Genomic DNA, 20,614 nt, shown 5'->3' on the forward strand with positions numbered 1-20,614 from the left:
AAATTCCCAGGAATCCAAGTTCACTGATGGAATTCTGCCATAAACCCACACATGTATTAGCAAACAGGCTTAGTTAACCAGTCTGTTCTTATAAGCTCAAGGAAGTCCTAGCTCACTGTCCTTTTAGGCCTGTGTTCTAGAGGCAGGACTCAGCTAAGCTTCTAGTCACCTTCAGGTTTGGAGTCCTGCATTCAGCTAGAGGCCCTAGAAGAACCCTACTCCAAAGGGTAAGTCAGCTGCTGGATTCAGTGCAATCTCATATCTTAGCTGTAGAAGCAGAGAAGGCACCTATACGCTATTTCTTGCCGATCCACATATCTGAGGCATCTTTCATGTCACCGGTGAAAAATTATTTCTCATATCCTTTATGCTAATTAGCATACCCTGAGGTGCCCATCAGAGAAGACGGTAGTTGAACCCTCTAAAAAGAGGTGGACACCTCATTACAGATTTTTAAGGGCTTACTAAAGACCCCTGGATAGTATATTCCTGAATAAGGCACTTCAGATGTCATCCATCCACCCTTAGGGCATAAATTAAAACTAAGTTAACATGCACGTGTCACATAGTATATGCTAAACTATTGTAGGACACTTCATGAACAAGATAACAACACTTGAGGACAAGGCTTGTACATTCAGGTATTCATAATGGTTTTTATTTACCCATAAGTGTTTATCCCAGCCAGATTTATTCTGATGTTCCTGCTTATAGAAAAGTGAAATAGTTTGGGACTTCTTAATAATCCAGATTAATAATAAGAATTTTCAAATCACCTTACAAAGAAATAAAAAGATCAGACAATGTCTACCATCTACTGATTTGAAAAATGAGAATAAAAGTGATGGCAAGGTATCATTTATCCATGAACCCACTCTCCTCATTCTTGTGTCACTAGGACTCATGTGAGGATAATAAAGACAGGGAAATCTTTAGGCCATGGCAATCAAGCGAAGTCCTAGGCCATGGGTAAGCAAACATTTTCGGAAACAGGCCAAATAGTACATATTTTAGGCTTTTTGACTTTGCAGGCCATATGGCCTGCGCTGCAACGACTCAACTCCGCTATTGTAGTGCCAGAGAAACCACCACGGTCCCATATGTAAACAAAGGGTGTATATCTGGTCCAATAAAACTGTTTACAAAAACAGGCAGAGGACAAAATTTGGCCAGCAGACTGTGGTTTGCCAACACCTTGTCCTAGGCTAGCCCTGATTCAGAGAGAAGTTTTCACAAAGATTTTATAAACTTCCAAATGACAACAGCCTTTTTAGCAGCCCCCATCAATTCTACTCACCTCCCATAAACCACCCACAATACTACCCCTTCTCTATGCAGTGGGTTTCTATCATTGTTTGCTATTTCAGTTAGGCTTGAACCTGGCTCCTTGACAGCCCACGGGCAACCTTGAATATCCTAAACTTTGTATACCAGCTCGAGGGAAGTTTGCATTCTTTGCCATTCTTACATGTAGACTTGTTTACAGGAATGTTATCACTGAATTCAAGGTCTGGCAGATATTTTTGCTTATACAAATACATTGTAACTCAATTAACTGGGAGGTGAAGGGAAAAAAGAAAGACAATACGGAAATGTCAAGTCATTTGGAACCATCTGCTGTAAGAAAGCTCCTGAGTGTCTTTACACAAATATTAATATAACTCAACAGGCATATTTGTTGAGCTTCCTACTATGCACAGGAAGCTATGCCAAGTACTATGTAGAATATGAATACAAAACAAGGAAGGTCTTTGTCTTTATAGAATTTACAAATCATAGGAAAAACTGAAGCAACTCTAATCAAAGAGGACTTTAATTGTCTAAAGTAAGATAAACACAAAATACCCTCAGAAGGGTTCAGGAGGAAAATGTTCAACCTGGAGGAACAAAGAATGGAGAAGGCGGTTTTTAACTGAGCCTTCAGTGTGCAAAAGAACAACATATGGAACCAACAGCCCCCTGAGTGTCTCTTGTGGATGTGCCAGGCATTGCACAGGTATTTACACTGTCTCATTTAAGGTTTTCTAGGAAAATGTGGGAGGTAAACCTGGTGGGATCAGAGCACAGAGGTCCCTGGATACCAGCTGAAGCATGTGGCCTCATTTCAGGAGGGAGAGGAAGGGGGAGCTCCTGAGGATGTGTGAGCAGGAGAGCCATGTAATTAGAGCCGTGAGGTGAAGGATGGAAAGTAAGGGGAAGAGCTACAGTGAACAAGGGAACCCAATACTCAAATAGTCATCATCAACCATAATGAGGACCTTGCCGTGAGAATAGGAGTAAAAGAATGCAGATGGATTCTCAATAAAGAGCCTCTAGGATTTGGCCACTGACTGAATGTAAGAACAGAGGCGGATGGCATTGCTGATAGGGCTCTGATGTGGTTCAGTCTCAAAGTCAGACATGGGCTCAAATTTCAAATGTATGATTTACTAAAAGTGTGACTTCTGAGCTTCAGTGTCCTTGTCTGTAAAAGGGAGCTGATAACATTCAACTCACAGGAGATAATACATTTTAAAAGCATGGATACAGTAAGCACTCAATAAATGATAGCTGTTGATAATATATATTCTTGAGAGGGTGAAAGTGTGGTTAATGACAGCTCTGAGTTATTGGGAAAATCTGTGTGTGAGATGGTATCTCATTATGGTTTTTATTTGCATTTCTCTAATGATTAGTGGTGTTACACATTTTTTCATGTGTTTGTTGGCCACCTATGTGTTTTCTTTTGAGAAGTACCTGTTTATGTCATTTGCCCATTTTTTCATGGTTTTTATTTTGTTTTTTTTTGTTTGTTTGTTTGTTTGTTTGTTTTTGCTTGTTGATTTAAGTTCCTTACGGATTCTGGATATTAGACCTTTGTCACATGCATAGCTGCAAATATTTTCTGCCATTATGTAGGTTGTCCATTTACTCTGTTGATAGTTTCTTTTGCTGTGTAGAAGCTCTTTTGTTTAATTAGCTCCCACTTGTCAATTTTTGGTCTTGTTGCAATTGCTTTTGGAGTCTTTGTCATGAACTCTTTGCCAGGGCCGATATCCAGGCTATAGTATTTCCTAGGTTCCTAGGTTTTCTTCCAGAGTTTTTGTAGGTTTTGGTTTTACATTTAAGTCTTTAGTCCATCTTGAGTTGATTTTTGTATATGGTGTAAGGAAGGGGTCCAGTTTCAATCTTCTGCATACGGCTGGCCAGTTATCCCAGCACCATTTATTGAATAGGGAGTCCTTTCCCCATTGTTTGTTATTGTTGGCTTTGCCAAAGATCAGATGGTTGAGGTGTGTGGCTTTATTTCAGAGTTCTCTATTCTGTTCTATTGGCTTATGTGTTTTGTTTTTGTGCCAGTACCATGGTATTTTGGTTACTATAACCTTGTAGCGTAGTTTGAAGTTGGGTGGTGTGATGCCTCCAGCTTTGTCCTTTTTGCTTAGGAATGCGTTAGCTATTTGGGCTATTTTTTGGTTCCACATGAATTTTAGAATATTTTTTTCTAATTCTGTGAAAAGCATCATTGGTAGTTTGATAAGAATAGCATTGAATCTGTACATTGCTTTGGGTTTTAACAATAATGATTCTTCCTATCCATGAGCATGGAAAGTTTTTTCATTTGTGTCATCTCTGATTTCTTTGAGCAGCGTTTTGTAATTATCATTGTGGAGCTCTTTCATCTCCCTGATTAGCTGTATTCCTATGTATTTTATTCTATTTGTGGCTATTGTGAATGGAATTGCATTCTTGATTTGGCCCTCAGCTTGGACGTTATTGGTGTATAGAAATGCTACTGATTTTTGTACATTGATTTTGTATCTTGAAAGTTTGCTGAAGCTGTTTATCAGATCTAGGAGCTTTTGGGCAGAGACTATGGGATTTTCTAGGTGTAGAATCATATCACCTGCAAAGATAGTTTGTTTTCCTCTCTTCCTATTTTATTTCTTTCTCTTGCCTGATTGCTCTGTCTAGGACTTCCACCGTTGTGTTGAATAGAAGTGGTGAGAGTGGGTATCCTCATCTTGTTCTGGTTCCTAAGGGGAATGCTTCCAGCTTTTGTCCCTTCAGTATGATGGTAGCTGTGGGTTTGTCATAAAAGTCTCTTATTACTTTATTACTTTGAAATATGTCCCTTCAATGCTTAGTTTGTTGAGACAGAACATTTTTATTACCACTGACAGTTCCATTGAATAGTGCTGCTCGACATGGTATCAATAATTTGTAAGCTTCAAAATGTAGCTTTAATGGCTACATTCCTTATATGGTTTCTACCTCACTTCTTACCCTTCAAGTTTATCCTTGACTATCCATTGTCTAGGCCTTCATCAACTGGTCCCCAGTAAGGCATACTGTGTGTATACAGGTCTCTTTCTCACTGTGAATTTCTGACAAAGACGTTGCAAAACTAAATGGCAAGTCGTTTTTTGATAAGTGCTCAGGTATTTTCTAGACTTTTTTTTTTTTTTTTTTTTTTTTTTGGAGACAGAGTCTCACTCTGTCACCCAGGCTGGAGTGCAGTGACATGATCTCAGCTCACTACAGCCTCCCCCCACTAGGTTCAAGCCATTATTGTGCCTCAGCCTCCTAAGTAGCTGGGACTACAGGTGCGTGCCACCACGGCCAGCTTATGTTTGTATTTTTAGTAGAGACAGAGTTTCACCATGTTGGCCTTGGCTGGTCTTGAACTCCTGGCCTCATGTGATCCACCCACCTCAGCCTACCAAAGTGCTGGGATTACAGGTGTGAGCCATTACGCCCTGCTTTCTTATGCTTATTCTCATTATTGCTACAAATATAATTAATAAAGCCAGATTCAATAATTTTAAAGATACAGGTAATACTCTTAGTTCCCATCGGCATAGTCCTTCATGCCAAGTAAGAGCTCCAGGAAAGTTTAAAGATAGCACTGTAGGTTTGTGTTAGCTTCCTATTGCTGCTGTGACAAATTACAACTAACTTTGTGGCATTTGCCAACACAGACTTATTCTCTTGGAGTTCTGGAGGTCAGAAGTCTGAAATCAGTGTCTATGGGCTAAAGTCAAGTTGCTGGCAGCCTGGTTCCTTCTAGAGTCTCTGAGGGGAGGATGGTTTCCTTTTCCTTTCTAGTTTCTGGTGGCCACCCATATTCCTTGGCTTTGGGGCCCCTTCCTTCATCTTCGAAGTGTGTCACTCCAGCTTCTGCTTCTGTCAACACATCACCTTTTCCTCTTTGTAGTCAAGTCTCCCTCTGCCTCCGTATAATAAGGACACTTGCAATTACATTTAAGGCCAACTCAGATAATCTAAAATAATCCCCTCGTCTCCAGATCCTTAACTTACTCACATCTGCAGGATCCCTTTTGTTATGTAAGGTAACACACGTTCCAGGAATTGGGATATGGTTATCTTGGGGGCCATTCATTATTCCAATAGTCCCCAACCTTTTTGGCACCAGGAACTAGTTTTGTGGAAGACAGTTTTCCCACAGATCAGTGGAAAGGGTGTGGGGGGAGATGGTTTCGGGATGATTCAAGCACTTTACATTTATCATGTACTTTATTTCTGTTATTATTACATTGTAATATATAATGAAATAATTATACAACTCACCAAAAGGTGGAATCAGTGGGAGCCCTGAGCTTGTTTCCCTGCAACTAGATGCTCACATCTGGGGGTGATGGGAGACAGATCATCAGGCATTAGATTCTCATAAGAGTGCACAGCCTAGATCCCTCAAACGTGCAGTTCACAATAGGGTTCATGCTCCTATGAGAATCTAATACCACCACTGATCTGACAGGAGGCGGAGTTCAGGTGATAATGCGAGCGATGGGGAGCAGCTGTAAATACAGAGGAAGCTGTGCTCACTCACCCGCTACTCACCCTCTGCTTGGTTCCTAACAGGCCATGGACTGATACGGGGAATAATGCAGGGTTGGGGACCCCTGCATTATTTGGTCTCCCACAAGGTTACATAGAGTATTGGTTAAAAAAAAGTTTGCCCCAGTCAGGCGCAGTGGCTCATGCCTGTAATCCTAGCACTTTGGGAAGATGAGGCAGGTGGATCACCTGAGGTCAGGAGTTTGAGACCAGCCTGACCAACATGGAAAACCCCGTTTCTACTAAAAACACAAAATAAGCCAGGTGTGGGGGCACATGCCTGTAATCCCAGCTATTTGGGAGGCTGAGGCAGGAGAATCGCTTGAACCCGGGAGGCGGAGGTTGCAGTGAGCCAAGATCGTGCCATTGCACTCCAGCCTGGGCAGCAAGAGTGAAACTCCATCTCAAAAAAAAAAAAGTTTGCCCCTACCAGATTTTTTATCCAGGGCTTTGAATTGAAGCTTAACAATCCGATGAAAGCATGAGGTGTTTGTAATTGTGTTGACAGATATTAAAATGTCTGATGATGCTGGCGACACCTTAGCCACTGGAGACAAAGCGGAAGTTACTGAGATGCCTAATAGTGATTCTTTACCTGAAGATGCAGAAGTGCATTGTGATTCAGCTGCAATTTCACATGAGCCAACACCAGCTGACCCCAGAGGGGAGGGGCATGAAAAGGCAGCTGTGCAGGGTGCAGGGGCTGCCACCATTGGGCCCCCTGTGCAGCCTCAAGATGCCAACACCATGGAGCCCCCTCTCAATGGAGAAGTGACTGAGGATACACTTGCTGAGTGTATTGATTCCGTCAGCCTTGAGGCAGAACCCAGATCCGAAATACCCCTGCAAGAACAGAATTATCCGGTAAGAATGGGTCATTCAGTTCACTTCGGCCTAAGTTCTTGCTTATATCTACCATGTGCAGAGCTAGCAGCAAGCTCTGCAGGTGGGAATTGGGAGTTCAAAATGTACTGTGACATCCCCTCTGTCATCAGAAATGTGCTGTGTAGTGAGATTAAACATATACGAAAATAATTTGTCATAATATTTGCATTTTGATAAATATATTATTAACAGTAACAGCCACCAATTATCAGACGCAAGCTGTGTGCCAGGCACTCTGCTAGGCACTTTATCTGTTATGTAATTCACTCCACCAGCAGTTCAAACCTGGGTATTACTAACTCCAGCTTATACATGTGGCAACCGGGCTTAGAGATGGTAGCTTGTCCTGGGCTACTTGGTTGTAAATAGAAGATATTGTAATATCAGACATCATGTCTCCAGATAATTAACAAGCCTGATTCCACCCTAAGCAAGTCAATGTTTCTTTAAGATCACTTAAAATCTGATGTGTACTTACAAATCCATGGTGGAGATCTTCAGCCTTCAGATCACTGTTTTATCATCACACAACACCTTCCAGGGGAACAGAGGCAGAATGCACTCATCACCCCTCCCCTTTCAGTGCCTGCACCTGTCTCTCAGGGTATGAGATAAGCCAGATCTCTCTGTTGGCACCTGGGCCACCAAGAAGACTATCCCAGCAAGGTTTTCCTGGAGTCTTCACCTCCAGCCATGTGGGGCCAGGCAGGGGTGGGAGACGCCCCGCATGAAAGGAGGAGACGGGCCGCTCTCCTCATCCTGTCTGGGATGAACTGCCTTCTAGAAAGTGGGTGCAGGAGGGCAGAATTGGGGTCTTCCCTCAGCCAGGCCCAGCCCTGTTCATCCTGAAGTGTGCCACGACAGATCACCCCCTTGAGGTGACTCTTGCGCATGACGTGAGGGACAGGAACTAAACAGGGAACCAGGGGCCCTGGGCTTTCACCTTCCCATCTATCATTAACTCCATGAGTTTGGGCCAGACACCCTAATGTCTCTGCGCTTCAGGTTCTTCCTCTACGAAGTGAAGAATTCTCACATGAAGACCCTGATGCATCCTTCTGACTGATGTTTTATGACTCGTGTATTCAAGATTGGGCTTCCCTCACACCCACTTTCCTCAAGGGGTTTGACCCTCAGAACTGTCTGCGATGGGCTTTCTCAGGGGCAAGGTATTTATTTCCCTTCACTGGAAATGTTTAAACAAAAGCCAAACAGTCATTTTGTAGAGATGTTATGGAAGCAATTTGAGGACCAGCTGGGAGTTTGGATCAGATAGGGTAAACATACACAAAATTTTGTTTATGAGTTTCAGGAGGTCACTGACCCTTTGAAGCCATCTATAGATGCCCTAAATAATTAAGAGCCCCTAGATCAGAAGTTCTCAACTTTAGCTGAATGTTACCAACCACTGGGGGAGATTTAAAATATATTGAAGCCTGGGCAACATGGTGAACCCTGTCTCTATGAAAAATACGAAAAAGTAGCTGTCATGGTGGCATGTACCTGTAGTCCTTGCTACTCAGGAAGAGGCAGGAAGATCACCGGAACCCAAGTGGTCAAGGCTGCAGTGAGCTGAGATCACACCATTGCACTCCAGCCTGGGCAACAAGAGGGAGACTCCATCTCAAAAAATAAATAAATAAAATAAAGTAGAGTATAATGGAATAGAATAGAATAGAAAATATTGATGCTAGGGTCCCAACCCCAAGGATTCTGATTCAGGAATGGGGCTTGGACATCAGCAATTTTTTAAAGTACCCCAAGTGGGTCTAATGTTTGGCCAGGATTGAGAATAATTACTTTAGGATAAAGAATTTTCAAGGTCCTTTTTATGATTCTTTGAGTAGGTGATCTTCAGTATCATTCCAGCTCTAAAATGCTGTAGTGCTACAATAACACTTCAAAAGTATTTGGAGACAGGCCCTTTCATTCTTTTGGCTACTAGGACACTTTTTCATCCATTAATCTTAGAACAACAAATAGCAATAACAGCCACAAAACGCACAGGAAGTAAAAGTGGGATATTAATAAGCTGCAGGCTTGGCAGTTTGCATGGTATTGGTGAAGAAATGGACCACTAGATTATGTCAAGAATCAGCCCAAATAGGAAATAGCCGAGTGAGGACCTGACTCCAGAGCCTGCTTTGCCTCCACACTGTCTTTCTCGTGTAGGGGGCTATGGTTCCCAATTTTTGTCCTAAGTGTTACTGTTAACAAATACCTTGGTACAGTAAGAAAAATATAACTTAGCCACAGCATTCTTACCTAAAATGACTTATACTATACAAGCTCTACTAATTCAAAATCCACATGCTGTTGATAGATTATACGTTCCAATTTCAGACATAATAATTATAACAGGATTGTTCATGAAGATAGCACAGTAAGGCCGGGCGCAGTGGCTCACTACTGTAATCCTAGCACTTTGGGAAGACAAGGCAGGTGGATCACTTGAGGTCAGGAGTTCGAGACCAGCCTGGCCAACATGGTGAAACCCCGTCTCTACTAAAAACACAAAAATTAGCCAGGTGTGGTGGCACATGCCTACCAGGAAAGGGGATTCTACTATCTCTCTTAGTAGTTTATCCTTTTATTAGAAGTCAATTTTATACCTAGTCTTTGATTATTGTTCATTTTTTTCTATTTTATTTGCCTCTTGCTGCATACTCATAAGGACTCATTTTGCATTGATGAAGACAATTCTTTCCCTGTTGCTCCAGAGCAGAGTGAATTATACAAAACAAATTCTTGAATCTAAAGTTCATTACAAGGTGGTTGTTTGGATTGAACACAGGCCGCCCCTGAGGAATGGCAGGTTCTGCAGGAAAATAACCAAGTGCAAAAGCCTATTTGACCCCACGTTCATCTACACCTGATAAATTCTCATCACCCCTTTAAAAAAGTTTCTGGCCGGGCACGGTGGCTCACACCTGTAATTCCAGCACTTTGGGAGGCCGAGGTGGCCAGATCACCTGAGGTCAGGAGTTCGAGACCAGCCTGACTAACACGGAGAAACCCCATCTCTGCTAAAAATACAAAATCAGCTGGGCGTGGTAGCATGCCTGTAATCCCAGCTACTCGGGAGGCTGAGGCAGGAGAATCACTTGAACCCGGGAGGCAGAGGTTGTGGTGAGTCGAGATTGCGCCATTGCGCTCCAGCCTGGGCAACAAGAGCGAAACTTCGTCTCAAAAAAAAAAAGTTTCTGTGAGAGAATGCTTGCTTTACTAAAAAAAGAAAACTGGCAGAATAGACTTTGAGGACGTACTTCTAGGACACATTAGATTTTGTGATACTGTGCATAAATGTGTGTGCGTGTGTGTGTGTGTGCACGCACGCATATATATTTGTAAGTACCTGAGTCTGGGTCCCCTTAAAATCCACATGGTTAGGCTCACATTTGCCTCAGGCAGCATGGCCACCATAACTTGGCAGGTAGGGTATTGCGACTAGCAGGTGGCCAGAGTCAAGGATGAGGCCATCTTTCTGGCTGGCACCTCTGCTTTGAAGGACCACACCATTTATGCACTCAGATAAACTATCTCTATCTTTAGGGCTTCTTCTCTTTCTTGGCCTTTTTGACATACAGACTCAGAAGCCACTGAATTTAGCCTTCTCCTGTAGGAACCCACTCTACAACCTCCATGAGAAATTGTCCTCAGCATTGGAGGTTGGACCAGATTCTCTAAGGCCTCTACCAGCATCATGATGCAATGCATTATGCCCAGAAACCTGGGTGGTGTAACTATCTTCAGGATGCCGACAGTCTAGTTGAGAAGGCAGGGTTGTATGAAAGCAATGATTACGTGTCCTCTAGTAGTAGATAGGACAGGCACAAGGGAGCCTTTAGATGGAGCATTTAAATTCATCCTAAAGAGTCAGAGGAGTCTTCAGCCTCAATTCAAAGATGTTTGTCTTGAGTACTGGTTGGGAGTGACATTTGTTCCCAGAGCTCTTGTGGGACCTTATTATATACTAGCCAGTCAACCCTTAAAAGACCCAATCTAGATCAAATTCCTCTAAATTCTTAACGCCAAGAAAGGTTACCCAGAAGTTTTAAAATGTCATCCCTACTGCTCAACACCAACGCATAAGGCCAATTATGCAGAAGGTGATGAATCCCAATGTTAACGCTGTGAGTACTCTCACGGGAAAACATGGGCGTGTGGACCACCATGGATAGTTCTCTCCCTAAAAAAGGAAAAGCAGAATGTTTAAATGCCATAAAGTTGCGGTCAAGAGAGACAAGGAGTAGGGGACACAGGCTGAGACATGACAGCATTTAGCCTCCTAAACCAGATGAGTAGAGTTTTCTCCAGTTCTGTTTGAGTATTTCTCCTTTTAGGCCTGCTGTAAAAGGACAGTGTTCCCTACTGCCTACGTTCCCTATTCTGTGTTCCCTAAACAGTGACACCCAGTTTTGGCTTGGACAGCCAGGTGGATGAAGGTGCCATTCCGCCATAGAGAGCAGTGCTTCCCAGATCTGGTGGTGTATTGGAATCATGTGGGGAGCCTGTTAAAAATTCAGATTCCTGGTTTCCACCCTGAGAGATTCTTAGGCACAAGATCATAGTGGAAGCTGAGACTCTATTTTTAATGAATTCCCCTAGGTGACACTCTTGCAGTCAGTCTATGGACTAGAGTTTGGGAATCACTAACACTAGGACGCAGAAAGAGCTAGTTGGGGTATGGGGAAGAATGAATCGAGAAGATAGTGAGTTCAGTTGGTCTTTGGTTTTTGGTAGAGACGGGGTCTCCCTGTGTTGCCGAGGCCAGTCTGAAACTCCTAGGCTCAAAATCTTCTCTCACCTCAGCCTCCCAAAGTGCTGGGATTATAGGCATGAACCACCGCACCAGCCTGAGTTCAGTATTAAATTATGCCATAGGACATCCAAGTGAAGATTTTTTGTGGACAGTTGGTTAAAATGATCTGGAGAGACAGGTGATTCAGAGGCTATCAGCACCTATGTGGTTATTTCAGTAATGGAAGTGGGTAAGATGGACGAGGTGTTAATATATAAATAACAACAGAGGCCAAGCCCTCAGCCCTGGAAGGTTTCTGTCTCTAAGCCAATTTGGTTCGGCACAGCTCTTAGGGTTTTGTTTTGTTTTTTTAAATAGCTTATGGTAGCTAGCAAAGAAGTTGTAGTACAGTCTCAGCACTACCATATTCTATAAGTGAAATCAAGTCTCAGATCACATTGCACCACACTGACATTTTTAAATGAAATGGTGATTAACAAGCGAGTTGAAAATGGTGTATGAGAACTCTTTCTCATGTAGGCTTGAGAATATCCCATTGTTTAGGTGCTTTGATCACCATCTTGAATGAAAGGTTTACTCAAGGCAACTGCCTGGATTTCAGAGCTAAGGTTTCTTCCCTGATCGCTGGCATCAAGTCACCAGAATTCCCCAGAGTTGAAAGATGGATGGAAGACTATTTACACCGGGCAAAATCCTTTGTAACACCCTATTCATATAAAACTAGAAGGAACAGAAAATATACTTATTTACAAATCTTGCATACTTTTTAAAATTTTTATTTACATTTATTTATTTATTTGAGATAGGATCTCCCTCTATCGCCCAGGCTGGAGTGCAGGGGCGTGATCTCGTCTCACTGCAACCTCTGCCTCCCAGATTCAAGCGATTCTCCTGCCTCAGCCTCCAGAGTAGCTGGGACTACTGGCATCTGCCACCATGCCAAGCTAATTTTTGTATTTTAAGTAGAGATGGGGTTTCACTGTGTTAACCAGGCTGGTCTTGAACTCCTGACCTCAGATGATCTACCCACCACGGCCTCCCAAGGTGCTGGGATTACAGACATGAGCCACAAAGCCTGGCCCCGCACTTTTTTAAAAAAAAAATAGAGTCTCTCTCTCTCTCTGTTGCCCAGGCTGGCGTGAAGTAGCAAGATCATAGCTCACTGCAGTCTTGAACTCTTGCATTCAAGTGATCCTCTTCCCTCAACCTACCAAGTAGATAGGACTACATATGCACACCATCACGCCTGGTAAATTTTTAAATTTTTCTGTAGATACCAGGTCTTGCCATGTTGCCCAGGCTGGTCTTGAACTCCTGGCCTCAAGTGATCCTCCTGCTTTAGCCTCCCAAAGTGCTGAGATTATAGGAGTGAGCCACCGAAGCCAGTTCCTTGAATACTTTTATTTTTACCATCTAGAACCCCTTTCAGATACTGAGAATGCTAGAAATAGTCCACCATGTTTACCAATTAAAACCCATTTTTGCAATTCAGTGTGGTAATTGGCAAAGCATCAGATGTTACTAGAGATACAGATAATAGAATCTCTATAAATAGCTGCCTCAAAGTATGGCTTTCCTGATTAGAATGCTGGCTAACCACCCTGGACTCTGCATATTTTATTGGCATGCTGACAGCACTTGGATTGTAGGTTAATCTAAGAAGCACCCATAATGTCACAATATGCATGTAGAAGCATTCTAATGTAAATAACTGAAATCATAATACTAAAAGATGGTGAAAAAGAAAAAAAGTGAGAGTCAGAAGATAGGCCCTCAGAATAGAACACGCTAAGGCAGATGGAAAAGTGGATGAGGTTTGGATGCTACCGAGAGGTCAAGTGAATAATAAAAAGACTAAAATGAGTCCACGGCTTTGACAACAGGAAGCCACTTGACCTTGATGAGAATGATTTCCTGAAGTAGCGACACAGGAGTCTTGCTGTGGAGGGAGGAGAGACAAGGGAGGTGAGATAAGCACCTTTTTTTTTTTTGAGACAGAGTCTCACTCTGCCTCCCAGGCTGGAGTGCAATGGCACAATCTCGGCACGCTACAACCTCCACCTCCCGGGTTCAAGTGATTCTCCTGCCTCATCCTCCCGAGTAGCTGGGATTACAGCATGCACCACCACACCCGGCTAATTTTTGTATTTTTAGTAGAGACGGGGTTTCACCTTGTTGGCCAGGCTGGTCTTGAACTCCCAACCTCAGGTGATCCACCCGCCTTGGCCTACCAAAGTGCTGGGATTACAGGCATGAGCCACAGTGCCTGGCCACTATAAGCACCTTTTTTTAAGAGACAAAGAAGAAAGATGTGAAGCAGACACCAGATAAGTTTGAAAGAAACATTTTGTTCATGTTGTGATTTTCATTTGTTGGCTTCAAGATAGAGGAATCGTGTGCATGATTAAATGTAACCTATATAGAAAGCATGTATAGAAATGTAGCCTGGGCCAGGCACAGTGGCTCACACCTGTCATCCCAGCACTTTGGGGGGCCAAGATAGGCAGATCACCTGAGGTCAGGAGTTCCAGACCAGCCTGGCCAACAAGGTGAAACCCCGTCTCCACTAAAAATACAAAAATTAGCCGTCCATGGTGGTGGGCACCTGTAATCCCAGCTACTCAGGAGGCTGAGGCAGCAGAATCGCTTGAACCCAGGAGGCGGAGGCTGCAGTGAAACAAGATCACGCCACTGCACTCCAGCCTGGGAGACAAAGCAAGACTCCATCTCAAAAAAAAAAAAGAAATGTAGCCTGTACAGAGAAGCCGCTTGTATAGAAAAAGGCTGAAAAACCAGAAAAGCCAGGAGAGAGTAAAACCAACCTACCCAGGCCAGGAGACATTTAGGTGGAGGTGCTATGGTACCTAAGAGGAAGGTGCATTTCCATAATAATGAAAGGGAGGAGGTAATTGTGAATCGCAGGGTAGTGTACTTAGATTTGTGTTTAGATGGGGTTTTGGTGTAGGCCAGTGTATATTTTGTGCATAAGAAGAACTACTCAAACGTTTAATTGGGTTTAAACAATTAGTGTTCCATCTATGAAGATGACAAACTCAAAAACCCAATCCTTAGGCTTCACGTGAATCTCACAAATCTCACTGTTTAGAAGTCTAGCAAAATCGAACAGTCACTTTTAAGATACTTTTGGTTAATGTTTGGTTTGGTCCTTTTTACCAACTTAAACGCATTTAAATATTTTAAACTGCATTTATAATATATTCTACTTCCTTTGTGAGTACCTGAGTTATCTACTTATACAAAACCTTGCTAAGTACTTAATAATTGTTATAAAGCTACTAAAATACATTTCTAGAGTTACTTAAAGACCTCTTAATAATGTGCAGAAACTTGGCATGATTTCAGCTTAAAATCAGAAGTCTAATAATTCAATTATTCATTCTTGATTGATTTTCAAAAACTGTCACTTTAATAGGTCAGATTCCTTCAATATTAGTAGTACAGAAAAGACCAAATATGCACAAAAATATGAATAGCATATCTTCAATGCTTTCAACTTTTCTATATTTAATTTTTAAATCTTCCCAAAGTTGAATGATGCATACTTACCAAGGAAGAAAATTGGCTGGAAATAACTGAGGCCATTTTCAATCAGATATTTTGACACAGTCTCAGGCTGCAGAGCAATTTTCATCCTCCCAGCTGTCATACTGACCCCCTTTTTAGAGTAGTTATGTCATGAGTTACAAAAATTAAAAAGCGTAGATCACCCTATGAGTTATAAACCCATACGTTTCATTGCCCACATCCCTGGATGCAAGTTATACACAGCACCTGATTCTCGATCTGCTCAAGGAAATAGAACAACCACGCTGCTCCTTCATCTCTAAGATAGGTACATATGTTTTCCATCTAAATGTTAAAGGCCTTTGAATTTGATGGAGTTCTGGGATTTAATTTTTTTCTATCTAATACCTTTAAACTCGATAGCCTAAAATAAATCCTTTTCTATTTAATGATAAAGACATTTAAATGGGATACTAGATATGAAAATGTCTTTCCTATTTAAAGAACATTGAACTTGGGCCAGGTGCAGTCACCTGTAATCCTAGCACTTCGGGAGGCCAAGAGAGAAGGATCACTTGAGGCCATGAGTTCAAGACCAGCCTGGGCAACGTAGTGAGATCCTGTCTCTACAAAAAATCATTTTTAAAAATTAGTTAAGTGTGGTGGTGCACACCTGTAATCTCAGTTACTTGGAGGCTGAGACAGGAAGATCACTTGAGCCCAGGAGTTGGAGGATGCAGTGAGCTGTTATCATACTACACACTCCAGCTTGGGCAACAGAGTGAGACTCTGTCTCCTAAAAAGAAAAAAGAACTGTGAACTTGATAGAATCCTACATTCTTTCTTAGGACCACACAAAGGTTTAGATGTTTAAATGATCTCCAGTTGAGTTTCGAATATCCCTCTTGATCAAGCCAAATCTAATTTGCTGTTATAAGAGTTATGGGGAGCAGGCAGGAAGTTGAGAGAGTTCTCATCTGATGATTTTCTTTCCTCTGTGTAGTAGGATGTGAAGTTGCCTATTGAAGGAGGTGGAAGTTATGGGGGGAGGGTGAGAAAAAAGTTTTAAAATCGGTAATAAGCAATCTGAGCAGCTCCATGCTGCCTGTTGTAGCGTCTCCTAATTGTGTGACATTAAGTCCATTTGAAGTGGAGACCATATTCATGATGAGATATATTTATAATTCATGCTTAACATTTAGTCCATATGTTTTTATATTGAATATGTGTATTTAGTCATTCAAGTATTTGCCATTTGATAACAAATATTCTTTATAGCTGATCAAGAAGTCACAGCTCAATGTCAAAGGACTTTATTAATAAAGCAATTGAAGTAGTCACTTATTATACAGCAAAAAGTTCTAGACTCATTTAACATTTATTTCCATTTGCTAGTCAATTACCAGCTGTCAGAGCATAATAAATATTATAAATTTGAGTCAGAAGCTGTCACCTCTAATTGTATTAACTCTTCCTAATCATAGGTAGTGATTTGTCCTGTGAAAGAGTGATATTAATCACTGACTTCCATCTGTCTTCATAATGGTGTAAAATTGCCACTGGATTCCATTGCTGAAGTGAAGTAAATCAACGTAGACACCAAAAATGAAAGGAGGCAGTGATGAGTCATGAATATTTCCATTCATGTTAACAAGCTTCTCATTGTTTCCAGACAGAGAGAAAAAAATGACAGCTGGCTTTCAAAGCTTTTTGCTTCTTAGTCTTAAAAGTGTAGTTTCTTCTTATCATTATTTCTATATGCCAGGCACTAAGAAGAGTACTTCTTATATGCCAGGCACTAAGCTCACAACATTATATGAAGTATTTCTTTTAATCTTCACAACCACCAATGAAGTTATTGGTTCTTATACTTATGGCACTTATGCTACTGTTCTTTGCATTTTATAATGAGGAAATGAAGGCTTAAAATAACTTGAGTAATTTGTTGTCCAAAACAGCAGAGCCTGGAGTCAAACCCAAGCAATTTAACTTCCATAACTTAGTCTCAACCAGTACTCTACACTGATGGGTGATGTTTGAATCAGTTAGGAATGCTTTTGAGTTGAAGTAACTAAAATCCAACATATAGTAGTTCACAAAATAGTGATTTTTTTTTTTGCTCTCACTTAATAGAAAGAATGGAGATAGACAGCTACTTATGTTGGTTTAGTAGCTCAGCGGAGCCAGGACCAGTGACTGTGACTCCTTGGCCTTTCCCTTGTGACAGAAAAATGACTGCTTCAATTTCAAGCTTCATGTCCACATTCAGGGCAGGAAAAAAGAGAAGGGGAAAGAGTGGGCACTTGCTGTAACTATAATGTATCATGAAAGCAAAAACTATACCATTTATATATCTCATTAGTTGAAAACTGTTTCATATGGCCATCCTTATCTGCAAGGGTAGAAAACAGAAAGGGAGGCTGGGCATGGTGGCTCATGCCTATAATCCCAGCACTTTGGGAGGCCAAGGTGGGCGGATCATGAGGTCAAGAGATCGAGACCATCCTGGCCAACATGGTGAAACCTTGTCTCTACTAAAAATACAAAAAATCAGCCAGGCGTGGTGGTGCGCGACTGTAGTCCCAGCTACTGGGGAGGCTGACGCAGGGGAATCGGGAAATCGCTTGAACCCAGGAGGCGGAAATTGCAGTGAGCTGAGATCGCGCCACTGCACTCCAGCCTGGTGACAGAGCAAGACTCCGTCTCAAAAAACCAAAACGAAACAAAACAACAAAAACCAGCAAAGAAGTCGGGAGTTAGGGATGACTAATGGACCAGCTGTGAGTCAAAAGTTATGGAATCTACAAACGCTGTAGGAATTTTCCACTGCCTCCTTACTTTCTTTCTGCCCTTCCTCCCTCCCTCCCTCCCTCTCTCCCTCCTTTCCTTCCTTCCTTCTTTCCTTCCTTCTTTCCTTTTGAGTACAAAAGAGCTATGATTCTCCATATAGATAACTCATAGAATATTTATTCTTGCCTTGTTTTCTAGAGTGTGTTCCCAAATAGAAAGAGAAAGCTGTGGTTCCACTACCTGAGTCAGGACTCATTGGTTGCAAGTAACAGAAATATGCACACCTCACTGAGAAAGTGGATGCATTTCAGCCATTTATTTAACAAATATTTATTAAGCACTCATTATATTCCAAGCACTCTTCTAGGCTCTGGAAGTATATCAGTGAACAAAAAATTAAAAAAACAAAAAAAGAATGAATAAGAATATGAGAGAATCTCATAGAACCCAAAGATCAGAAAGCAGCAGGGCCTTCGGAGGGACAGAAACCAGGGACTAAGAAGCTGTCAGGAATCCAAACAGCAACTCTAAGCCAATCTCCATTCTGCTCACTCTGCCTTCTCTTAATTCTTAGTCTGTGTGGTGGGTATAACATGGTCACCCACGTAACCTGAGTTTTCAACTTCTGTTCATGCACACAGTTCACACTGAACCACAGTCTCTCAGTTCCAATTCCAAAAACCTAGGCAAACGAATTGGAATCCACTGAGGTCAGGGACAGTCTTATCCCTGTGTTATAGGAGTCACTGTGAGTGAAGCGGGGCACCTTGAATCAAAGGTTTCTACCTTGCAAGCCTTCCTGTCACTGCTGCCCATCCGTCTCCAAGCATGTTGATGCTTTTTAGACACTTTGCCCGTCATCCACACCAAAGCACCTGCCTGCTGCACCAGAGGTTTAAAAGTTAACTCTACCTTGAAGAGCACATTTTTTAAAGCCCTGTAAGAATTAACAGGGTCCAGGTCATTTTGAACTTTTTCAGATCACTCTTGTGCCCTCATGTGTATCTTTTTCCCATATAGCCTTTTCCTTGTCTTCTGGATAATACGAGAGAATCGAGGCTCAGTTAACATCAAAGTCCCTTCTCACTTCAAACCAAGCCTTCAGAAGCCAAGATCAGCACTAATCAATTTGGTTCCAAAGTACACATTGCAGTGTGGGTCGGGATATTCTTTTATGACCCTTATAAACTATACACCAATGAGATACGGTTGTTGGTGATTCTTTTCCAAACCTCCTCTTTGTTTCAAACCAATAGGTGTTTTTCCATTCAGGGATATACTGAATTGCTGACCTGCGGCTAATCTGTTTTTCTCCAGGCTGTGGATTCCCCTCCAAGTGGAGGAGGATGGGCAGGCTGGGGATCCTGGGGCAAATCTCTGCTGTCATCTGCATCTGCCACCGTAGGTAAGCATTGTATGTTGCATTGGAATAGACAAAGTCCCGAAGCCTAATAGGATAGGACGTTTTGATCGTACCGTATACTAATAAAGTTTAACATTAGTCCATGAGCAAACCATGTTTAGTGCTTACTATTCTAAGTGCTTCATTTATTCCTCCAATACATTTATTCCTCAGAATAACCCTGTATGGAGGAACTGTCGTTTGCTGCACTTTACAGATAAGAAAGCTAATCAGAGAGAGACTAAGACCTTGACCAAAGTCAGGAATGTCTGGGTTGCAATTTAAAAACCAAGTAGTATGGCTTTTAGCCACTATATTATACGGTCTTTTAAAGTATAATATATTCTTAAAGCTTTGTGTTTATCATTCCACTTGAATTTTTTGTAATGCACAACTCATCTACTCCCAAAAAAGATTTGAGATATCTTGATAAAAGGTATTTCATTAGCAGGATATTAAAATATAAGTAGAAAACAACGTGCTGGTAGGGAGGATATATATTTTATATATTCCACGGCTAATAGAGTTTTTGTAATTGAGTATTGACCTCAACTCTGAGCTGCTTGGCTGCCAGTACATTATTTATTTTTCTTTGAAAACAAAATTTTAATTTAAATAAATCTATTTTTCTGGTTTAACGTTTTTAAATACATTTCCTGTGTTTGTTCTTATACAAAGAGAAAATATGATGGACAGCGTAGTGTCTTCCTGAGTGCAAATTTTTCAGGATATTCTTCATGTTACTATTTCTTATATTCTGTCTTCATGAAAACTGAAGGTATAACATCAATATGTCTAAGATAATTTAGCAAAGGCATTTCATCTTGAAGGTGGAAGGTAAGGAGAAGACAGGGGAAGCCACAGGTAACAGTTTTCACATCATGCACTTCAGGTATTCTAAGGTGCAGTCCATGGCCATGAGGATCTTGTGATGGGCCGTGAGTTGGTCCACTTCACTGTTACTCCTAAAACCAGAAGGTCTTAAAGCCTTTTGCCCCACCTCAGTGGACCATAACCACAGTGTTAAGGGCCAGATATCTAACGTTATAGAGCTTAGGCTGCCTGAAAAGAACGGATAGATTGCATTCCTCTAATTCCATCTCTGTCAAATATCAGTTTGCTCAGGAAGGCTCTGGGAAGAAGTAGCAGTGGCCAAATAAATGTTGATCTCTCTGGTAAGAGCCTGGAGAGCGGATTTTCTCTATTGCTTATTGAAGGGGACGGATATGCCTTGAGTACCACATATGCAGATGACAAAATTAACTAAATTCAAGTAGAGGCACCTGTTTTGTTTTCTGAACAGGACAGTGTCTCTTCACAAGGGTGAGGACAAGCACCTGCAGGCATCCTCTGTCCTTGGAAAAATGTTTGAACTTTTAGTGGCTATCAAAAGGATCTTGCCGCTGGTG

The 20,614-nt window shown here is 41.7% G+C and overlaps 1 protein-coding gene across 2 annotated transcripts in view; it reads left to right on the top strand.

Moving 5' to 3' along the window:
• Nucleotides 1–20,614, top strand: part of FAM114A1 (family with sequence similarity 114 member A1) — a 78,135-nt gene that overhangs the window by 3,872 nt on the left and 53,649 nt on the right. The window contains exons 2-3 of one of the 2 annotated variants that reach the window (XM_015138202.3): nucleotides 6,350–6,705; nucleotides 19,121–19,208. In XM_015138202.3, coding sequence (XP_014993688.3) covers nucleotides 6,358–6,705; nucleotides 19,121–19,208 — 436 coding nt within the window. In that variant the 5' untranslated portion in view covers nucleotides 6,350–6,357. The remainder of the gene's footprint in view (nucleotides 1–6,349; nucleotides 6,706–19,120; nucleotides 19,209–20,614) is intronic. The other variant, XM_028848392.2, reaches the window with a different exon arrangement.

The sequence above is a fragment of the Macaca mulatta genome, chromosome 5 (assembly GCF_049350105.2).
Source record: "Macaca mulatta isolate MMU2019108-1 chromosome 5, T2T-MMU8v2.0, whole genome shotgun sequence".
NCBI classification, from domain to species: domain Eukaryota; kingdom Metazoa; phylum Chordata; class Mammalia; order Primates; family Cercopithecidae; genus Macaca; species Macaca mulatta.